The 9480-nt window shown below is 39.5% G+C and overlaps 1 protein-coding gene across 3 annotated transcripts; it reads right to left on the bottom strand.

Moving 5' to 3' along the window:
• Positions 1-109: 109 nt before the first annotated feature.
• Positions 110-9306, bottom strand: usp12a (ubiquitin specific peptidase 12a). 3 transcript variants are annotated; one of them, XM_044105338.1, is made up of 10 exons: positions 9153-9306; positions 8873-9024; positions 7861-7941; positions 4783-4996; positions 4439-4674; positions 4246-4322; positions 2759-2842; positions 2095-2292; positions 1039-1117; positions 110-949 (listed from the first exon to the last, which is right to left on the bottom strand). In XM_044105338.1, the coding sequence occupies exons 2-10, from the start codon at positions 8942-8944 to the stop codon at positions 848-850; spliced, it is 1143 nt and encodes a 380-aa protein (XP_043961273.1). In that variant the 5' UTR covers positions 8945-9024; positions 9153-9306; the 3' UTR covers positions 110-847. The 3 variants fall into 3 exon arrangements, with proteins under 3 accessions (XP_043961273.1, XP_043961272.1, XP_043961274.1); XM_044105337.1 differs by having other exon boundaries at positions 8873-9233; XM_044105339.1 differs by lacking the exons at positions 8873-9024; positions 9153-9306 and adding an exon at positions 8369-8490 and having other exon boundaries at positions 7861-8275.
• Between the last annotated feature and the right edge of the window lie 174 nt (positions 9307-9480).

The following is a 9480-nucleotide window of genomic DNA, read 5'->3' as shown; positions in this document are numbered from 1 at the left end:
ACTCCGGATGGAATTTTAATAAAAAGCACACCACTAGATGGCGACGTTGAGTCTCCCCATGAGTCATCAGTGGCACCTGTGGGACGCAGAAAGTGGAGCAGACAGCCCCTCAATCTTATTGGCTTTATTTCTTTTTCTTAAAAACAGAAAATGATCGCTTCACAACAGGCCTTTTCGAGCAACCCCCCACCCTCACATTAAGCTTGCCAACACCTACAAAACAGTATCAAAAGTGCACCATAGTGTTAATACATCTTCTCCGAGTCTAACATTTTCCAATGATAATATCTTAATGAAATATTTATACAAATACCATTCTGTACACTAGAAATACACAGCCCAGTGCTCCCTGTAAGCAGGGCACCCATCTCCTGTCCGTCCTCCGTCACGTCCATGACCAAAAAAAAAAAGTTCCGTCACAGTTTAGGTTAACATTGTGGGAGGTGAAGACTCCAGGCCGATATTACACCATATGAATTAAATACCCATTCACCCCACACCCAAGGCAAAAACTAGAACAGCACTCAAACAGCCAGTCAAAATCTGTACAACCCTCAGTCCCTTCTTCTGAAAACAATCATGACAGTTTCATTTGTTGTCGTCTCTCTCTGTCCTCGCAGCAGCAGCGGTGGATGAAGGGGAGCAAGAAGGGCATGGGAGGAGGGGGGGGTCAGCTGGTAAGTAGGGGGGACTGCCACGGCTGAGCTGCGGTGCTTAGAAGCCTCAGGTAGAAGCAGGTATGACGCCGTGTGAGTTTACAATCTGCTGCTGCTCCCCCCCCCTCACAAAGTTAGAAGAGAGCGTCTCTCTGGGATGATGTGGCAAAGCGCTGTGGTCCACATCTGGTTTAGTCTCTGGACTGGTAGAAGAGGATGTAGCCCGACTCGGAGTTCTTGGAGATCTCGGATGTGAGACCGTAGAACTCTTCGATGGCCTGGGCGTCGATTTTCTGCAAAAGCAGAAGCGAGACGGACGGCTCAGTTACAGAACAAACAGAGATGAATCCTACGGGGGCTGAACACAAAACAACCTGCTTACCTCTACAATGTCGTCATCAAACAGCAACCAGAAGTCATGACTTTTTACAATGGCGATGTAGTGACCCCTGTTTGGACCACTGAAAAAAAAGAAAAGAAAAAAAGTTTATCCTTTAGAGCTACAAATTTACAGATTCAGCTTTACCAAACACCTGTTTTACAACCATGTAAAACAGGTTTTACATGGTTGTAAAACAAGAATATTTTTGAGGTAGATTCTGTTTTATGTTAAAGCAAAATTAAACCCACAGGTTAAAAATCAATGTTGTTTTTATTGGGTGACCGGTTCACAGAACTCCAAGACATTCTCCAAAACAATTTATGGAGGTTTTAACACCTGTTTTACAACCATGTATCTCAGTGAAGAGTTGCAGAGAAAATAAGAAATTGTTGCCACATGTAGAGAATAAATCCAGAAGTTGCCAGAAATTCCAGTAGCTCCTTCAGTGTCAACTTTTTTATAGCAACTGAATGTGGAAAATGTGTATTGTTTCCACTGTTAGACCTTACTGCTGCCTTTGAGGAAGACAACTGGCACAATGGATGGAAGCTCAGTTCCATGAGGGAGGTTTTTCTGTGAGGATTGGCGTCCCTACCACCTCCAGAGCTGACCCAACATGTCGGCTAAAGCTCTATTCTTGGGCCTTTTGTTGTTTCCCTGCACCTTTTTGTCACTGGAAACTGCTTTGTAAATAACGGATTCTATTCCATTTATATGCAGATGAATGTCGAATCTACTTCCCCCTCAAGCAGTCTGCTCACACTATTGAGCCACTTCTTGACTGACGTGGATGGTTCTTAAATCACTGAGGGCTTTAGACGGGAGCTAGCTCGAATTAGAGATGACATTTTACACATGCAGGGCTCTTATCCCACTCTAAAGTTCAGCCTTTCCTTCCATTATTGTTTGTTTCGTGCAGAGCTTAAGTCTGTTTCAGCACGCACTTACTGAAAAACAAGCAGGGAACACCTTAAGTAAACACAGACATACAAACTCCCACTCTCAAGAGTCAAAAGGAGAGATGTTTTAACACCGGTTGCTCATTCACATGCTCACCTCCCACAATGCACTACCACAGCAACCAGGTCGTATAACCTCTCAGGATTGGTGGCGTCTCCAGAGGTGTTGAAGAGACGGAGCTCCAGAGGGAAGACAACGCGATAGGACAGCTTGGTGTATCGCTGCAGCTGCTCCATGTACTTAAAGCGCTTCAGGTGCAGAGCCAGAATCATCGGCAGCTTCTTCACACGCATCCTGAGGGGCCGCAGATGAATGAAATTAACCGAGACGATGAAGAATTTACAGTGGCTTTCACAATTATTCATCAGAAACTTCAATGTATTTAACTGGCATTTCAACATGAAGCACTGAATAATTTTGAGGTGGAAGGAAAAGGATGCAAGATTTTTTTTTTGTCAGAAAAAATAAAAATCTTTAGAGGTTTTCCTTTAGAGGTGCAGCTCAACCAGATTTACACATCTAAAGGTTGAAAATCTTCAGTTTGCAAAATAGCTCAAACTGAGTCACACTGGATGGAGAGCTTCCTTCCTAGATGTGGTATTTTCCTCCAATTATCTCAGGCTACTTTGTGTTGATCTCTCACATAAAATCCCAGTAAAAGTCATTAAAGTTTGTGGATTCAATGGGACAAAATGTGAAACACTTGAGGGGCATAAATATTTTTGCAGGACATCGGACCAAAAGAATCTGCTCCACTGACCTCTTGTGCGCCTCCTGCTTGCTTCTACATTCCTCACAGTAGTATTTGTACTCACTGCACAGAGTCTCTGTGTTACTGAACCCTCTGAGAGGAAACAAAAGAAAAACAGTTAATCCAGGGTCCACGCTTGCTAAAACAATCCCACATCTTCCTGGTGCCATTTGTGTGTTCCCAAACAAAGCATTTTAGCTGCTATCATATTAAGCAGATCTTAAATCATATTTGGTATTTTTATAACTTTAACCTTTTTAATAATACATAAGTCCAAATAAGGTTTTTAGGAAGCTTATACCAACATGTGAAAAATATGAAAAAGTAATAAAGGAGCACCTTAACCCACGTGCAGGGAACTACTGACTTGCCCAACTTGGACTCTAGCTGGGTTAAAGAACAACCCTGAAGTGAACTTCAAGTTAGTGGGGAAAAAAAAAACAACAGCTGTTTCTTTTCTTTTAGAGGTGCAGCTCAAATAAAATCAGAAATAAACCTATAGCCAACTGCAGCACTGCTGACATTAGAAGAAAAACTTGAGGAAGAACATCTACATGTTTAATGGACAAGCGATACAAAAACTATTGTTGTTGAAAATGTGTTTTTGGACAAACCCAAGCTGTGTTGCTTAAGTCTTAAGCCTCCAAACAAGTTCCTGTCAATTTAGCATCATTTCCTTTGCTCAACAGGCCTACAGTTGTGAGCAGCACAAAAGATTTATTCGCAGTCACTGAACATTGGTGTAAGGGTATACTAACAGGACAGTTTGATTATGAGAAATCTTTTATATTTAATGTACAAATTCAACAATATTCCACATTCTTAATTCTGTGACTTGCGTTTTTTCTTTGGGTCAGGATTCGGACTGGACTCCCGACTTTGAAAGCTGCTGCTATATACCTAAACCGTTCAGCACCTCACAGACGTTTCTGCCTATAGACAGAAAAAGCACGCCTCACTGTGGTCTTCTCTTGCTTGCAGCGATGAATTCAGCTGATTCATTAAAATAAATTATTGATTCTTTTCTTGTTGCGTTGGAGGGAACTGCCAGCTTGACTCCGCTACATTGCATGCAAGACTTTTATAAACACAGAAGTGAGCAGAACCAGCGGTCACGCACCCCTGCATCATAAACGAAAGGAAGAGCGAGGCCTACAGCTGTCAAACTCAAACCTTCCTGTCACACTGACAGGAAAAAGATTCCTGCAGTATTACTGTTTATGACAGATTACATTTTATTTTTAAACAGAAAAAATGATCAGAAATCGGGGTTGGTTCAGCATACATGCTGTTTTACCACAGGTTCCTGTTCTGCAGGAAATGACAAGCACAAACTTCTAAAAATGACACCACATTAATTTACACAGTTTACCCACAACCATACAGTGATGCTCAATAAATTAATTATTTCAAAATGGAAGAAGCTTTAACTACAATTCTTCAAAATTCACAAGTCTGTTTCAGGATGCTTCAGTAAATCAGCGGCGTAGTTTTACCTGAGGCAGTGTGTGATGGAGGTATTCTGTTCTACGTCCACAGAAAGGTCCAGAAAGTCTTCATCTTTGCTGCTTATCTGGAGAGGGAAAAAAACGCATGTTAAAATGTCAGATTTTTAAAAATAGGATTCCAATTTTTCAGACACCCGAAAAAGAACATTTACGTCAGTGAAAATGTACGATGTGGTCTCACCGTTTCACACGTGAGGCAACGCGTCTCATTGGTCAGAGTGCCTTGGAAGATCTCGTGGACCCAGGTGGGAGCAGGCGTGGCGTTGCTGTTGTTGTTCTGGGAGTCCAATGTGCCGTTGGCTAGGCGACCATTAGACTTCTCCTGCTTCCTCTCCTCCTGCAGCAGATCTGCGATGGTGTTGAGCAGGTAGTTCAGGAACTCGTGGGCATCTTGCTGCATGTAGTTGTCAAACAGCTCTGAGGAGAAAACAAAACCGAAACTTCAGCACTCCAGCCACGACTACAAGATGCTCTGGATCTTCATCTAAAACAGGTTGTTTTCTTTGCATTTCCTTCCCCACTCACCATTCTCCTTGCGTAGCCGTGTGATGAACTTCTTGGGTGGTATGACCCCCACTTTTCTCTTTTGGTTGGCGATACTGTGGAACAGGTCGGCCAGGCAGGTGAGCAGGTTCTCCTTCCGCCGAGGCTGACTGCGGTACGCCAGGATCTTCTCCCGAAACGGCCGGCAGAAGTAGAGAGCCTGCAGCACCGAGTTGCAGTAGCAGGTGTTCCCAAACTAAAAATTACAAAACAGAAATGATTATTTTTAAAAATCCCATAGCCACAGCTGAGCTGCAATTACAGCCAGACAACATATCCACCTCTTCACTTTGATTGCTGACCCATTTGAAAAATGTAGTTTAGATTGAGTGTTTGCCAGCAGCCTCTGCTCCATCAGAGCCAGATGGTAGAAATACGGTAAGCACACAATAATCATTATGACTTTTAAAAGGCAGGCCAGATTTCTACATCAAAGCTTCGCTGCCTCTTACAACATAAAAGAGCAAATGACGTATATCACAGGCTTCTTTTTTTTAAGAATGTGTGTGTCCTTTGTTTGAATCATCACTACCTGTTCTGTTATATTTATAACAAAGTAAATCCACTCTGCACATGCATTGTTCATATTTAACTCCTAGAATCCCAAAAGAAATCAAATTGCTTCTGGTCATTTTAAGCACAGAGTGTCATACGACTTACAACGGTAAAAAAAAGACACTTTTTCCAAACTGATCCCAACATACTTGAGTGTTCCATTTTTTTTTTTTTTTATTCTTGCAAAAATGGTTCCCCGCAGTCAGCACCAAAAAAAAAAAAAAACTGTAGAGAAACCTGGTGCTGCAGCAGCAGCTGTGCATGCAATCTGGACACTTTTCAGTGGAGAATGTAGTGACAAGGAAAACTACTATTACAAAGACTAAAATGCTTTAAAGATTTATTATATCTCTTGAAACATTCTAACTGTTTTCTTATAGTTTACAACAGATTAATAATGTTCATCTTAATACTAACTAATAGCACCATAGGTGTGCACTGCAAACAGTGATCTTCCAGATGAACACTGGATCATGAAGCTGCTTCAATGCTCTGCAGGAAGTTTGCATCTAAACTGCAGCATTAATTTACCTACAGCAGTCTAATGTAAAAAAAAATACATCACATCAAAACATCACATCCACTTCATTTTGCAAATCAACGTCAGAGAACGAGGATTTATGATTGCATCCTAATGATACTTTGGGCTAATTGGTGTTAAAAGCACCAGCAGGTGGTGAAACGATCCTTCTCAAGCGTTTCCCTGACTGCACCGAGGAACTGAGCAGCTACACCGCTCTTGCTTTTCATTTTATCAATGGCAAAATGTCATAAAACAGTTTTAGAGCTTTCTTTCCTCAGGAGAATAATAAGCTACAGTCATCCATGAAGCAACAGTAGGAGCAAAGAAACAAAAACAGAGCTCTGGTCCAAGTTTGGATTTTCCCCTTCTGGAAGTTTGGAAAAACCAAGTTCCAATATGCAATTAAATTCAGATTAAATTCAGCCACCAGCAAAGCCACAGGAATCCTGACTTTACAAAAAACAAACATGTAAGCAATAATATTAGCAGGACCATAAGCTTTAAGTAGAGTGAGCTTTCAAGAAAGCATCAGAGTACTGAAGCTGGCTTATAATTCTCCAGTGTCAAATTTTTTTTTTCAGCATCTGGACAAAACTAACATAAGTTCAAGTCTTTAATAAATTCTTGACTATTCCATTTTAGATAAATACAGATACTATAACCCATTAATTTGTCAGCAATACCTCCACACACAAAAAAGTATTTTTAATCTGAAATTAGTTCAGAAATCTTGTCCAGTTTAACACCCATAGTTACAGAATTTTGAGAAAAACAAAGGTCAGATTGAGATTTTATCTAATCTAAAGCAATTTCCATTGAGTTGATGTAAGATTGAGCCTCTACAATGGTCCTCAAAAGTTTTTATTTTCCATACTTATCTAAACATGGAAAATGAGTCCCTACTTGTCAAAACTGCATAACAAGTCCATAAAACAGGAAGGAGTAACGCAGTCGACAATTCCTCTTTTCACTCAAATTTTCACTCAAGTTTTCTTGGCTCACTATTAATATTTACATAAAAAGGTTTCTAAGAAATTACCAGTAGATATTTATGGTCTGAGAAAACACACAATTCCACTGTGTCACAATGTGTTTCCAGCATCTGAGTCACATAAATGCATAAAACACCATCATGAATCCATCTTCCTCATGTTAGGTTTCTGCATTTTTATTGTTTTTGTCTTAAACAAACATACTAAGTTTGGGCTGCTATGAGATTCTCACAGAAAACCTTTAGTAGAAATGCCACAATTTCACAGTATTAACATGAAAACACACAAAAAAATAGATTTCAAATATTAAGGCTATTTGCCTAGATGAGAGCTTTTCTTTCAGAGTGCAGCTTAACAACACACTGAAAGAGATAATCAAGCAATAATTGATTTAATAATTGAAGCAGACCTTTACTGACTTCATTGAGGAAGAAAACTTGCTTTCAGTGTTTATGACTATTTTTTTTTCTGAAATTGGTAGAAATGTGCAACACATTTCGTATTTTATTCAACAATCGCTGAATCTCCAGCATATCAATAAAAATGCTTCATCTTATTGGCAGTCTGTATCCATCAAAGTTCACTGGTATTAACTAATTAAGCAATTCAGAGAAGTAATCCATGATTAATTCATTTCAAATGAGTATTCATAAGTGAACATTTCGAATAAAGAAATATTTAAAAACTTAAATGTAAAAGAAAATTGCTCCAGTGAAGAGGTTGTATTTTATCCATAGTGGTAGAAACATTTTTGGCATTTATCTAGATAACGTGGCTTAGCAACAAAAAAATAATAATCTAAATACAATCCTCTTTTCCATGTCTTTTTAAAATGACAATTTTCTTGTGACAACTTCTAAACTAAAAGCATGTGCTGCTGTGAGGAAAGTCGACTCCAGAGACATTGGATATATATATTTTAATGGGAGGAAATTAAGTCAGCTTTAAATAAAGACACATGATCTAACAACCAGTTTGTAATTCACTTACATTGACCAGGCCAAAGTAGTGCTCATTAACAGGAAACTGCTCAGATCCAATCTCTTTCTCCAGAGCAGAGGCATTGGCGCCCTGTAAAAAATGCAACACACACATGTAAATTTCACTAACTCTTAATCAGTTTAAAGTTCATCTATGACTTAAAAAATAAAACATACATTACAGTGACAATGCATCTGAATCGATCCTATCAAAACAACTTTTGTTCAAATAAAATACGATAAAAAACGCAAATACTTGGCATTCCTCTAATGTCACTAAAGCAAATTATTCATAATTTTCACCTGACAGTAAAAAGGCAGACATGTCTGCACTCCGACTATTTCCAGTGGGATTTAAATACAAAACCTTCAGGGAGATCTTTTGTGAGTTTCCATGCCAAGGAGATTCAAAAGGTTTGAATGATCTGAAAGGAGCACAGTCAAGCCGCAGAAGGAGGAGAAGAAATAAAACTGGAGACGGAGAACACAACTACGCCGCAAATGTCGTCATTACCCACCTTATAAATTTCTGTTATATGGTTTAAGGCCTGTGCAATATCTTAGTTTCCATGTTCATTATTTCCCCTAAATATAATATAGGTTAAGTGTTTGTCTCCCTTAGGTCATCCATTACCCAGTTGCTCCAGTTGTTGACAAGCAGAAACACTGATTTTAGCTACAGATTAGCTGGTTAGCTTTGAATCCCAACGTCAGCAGGTGCACTATCACCGTCTGCACATTAAGTTTCGACAGACATGACCTAATTAAGACGCAAAGTTTAAGCAAAGAAACCACAAACACTCGAAAATGTCCATAGTTAGCCTTTAACGAAAGAAAAAAAAAAGAGTGCGGAGGAGAAGGCGGTGGGTGGCTACATACCGAATACTGCTTGCCTAGCACAACCAACATTAACTGCTTTCATTTCTAGTCCCTGGGCTTCAATAGATAATAATGATATAGTGGTGGTTTCTGAATCAGCAAATAATCTAAAAAATGCCAGCATGTGGCCGCTGTGCACTCACCATGGTACAAAAAGAGGCAAATTTTGAGACTGTCATTAGGATTTCCATTCGGCTAGCGCCATCTTCCAACATACAGCCGCGCGCTGACAGGACTGGGCTGGATGTCCTCGTGAGGAGACGCTGCTGAGCTCTCGACTGCTGCGGACAAACAGCTTGAAGAAGACGAGAGCATTCACTGATAGCTGCTTCCGTCTTCGTTTAATTATTACGGCCACAGATTTCTCGTTGCGTTTCAATGATGGCACACATTCGGACAGTAGTACTAAACATCAACACAAACCTTTTTGACTTGTATATGCATATATAAATAAAAAAAGAAAACCATCGTTTTTCACAAGAGAGCGAAAGGTTAGAACCAAAACAAGTGAGAAATATCTTCTTCCTGAATTTTTTTATTGTGGAAATGTAAATTGCAGATTCCCCGCTGCGTCATTAGTCTTCAGTAACGTTCGGATATTGTTCGGATATTTCCGTGATTATTTATTTATTTGTTAATTTATTCCAATAAAGCCAATTTACTAATTGTATTGTACTAACAAGTGTATCAAATATTTTCTACAGTGTTGCAATGTTGCGACCAACTTTTGAGATTGGTTATAAAATAATTT

The sequence above is a fragment of the Gambusia affinis genome, linkage group LG21 (assembly GCF_019740435.1).
Source record: "Gambusia affinis linkage group LG21, SWU_Gaff_1.0, whole genome shotgun sequence".
Classification (NCBI taxonomy): domain Eukaryota; kingdom Metazoa; phylum Chordata; class Actinopteri; order Cyprinodontiformes; family Poeciliidae; genus Gambusia; species Gambusia affinis.
Note: the sequence above shows the minus strand (reverse complement) of the source record. Positions and strands in the feature narration are given on the sequence as shown.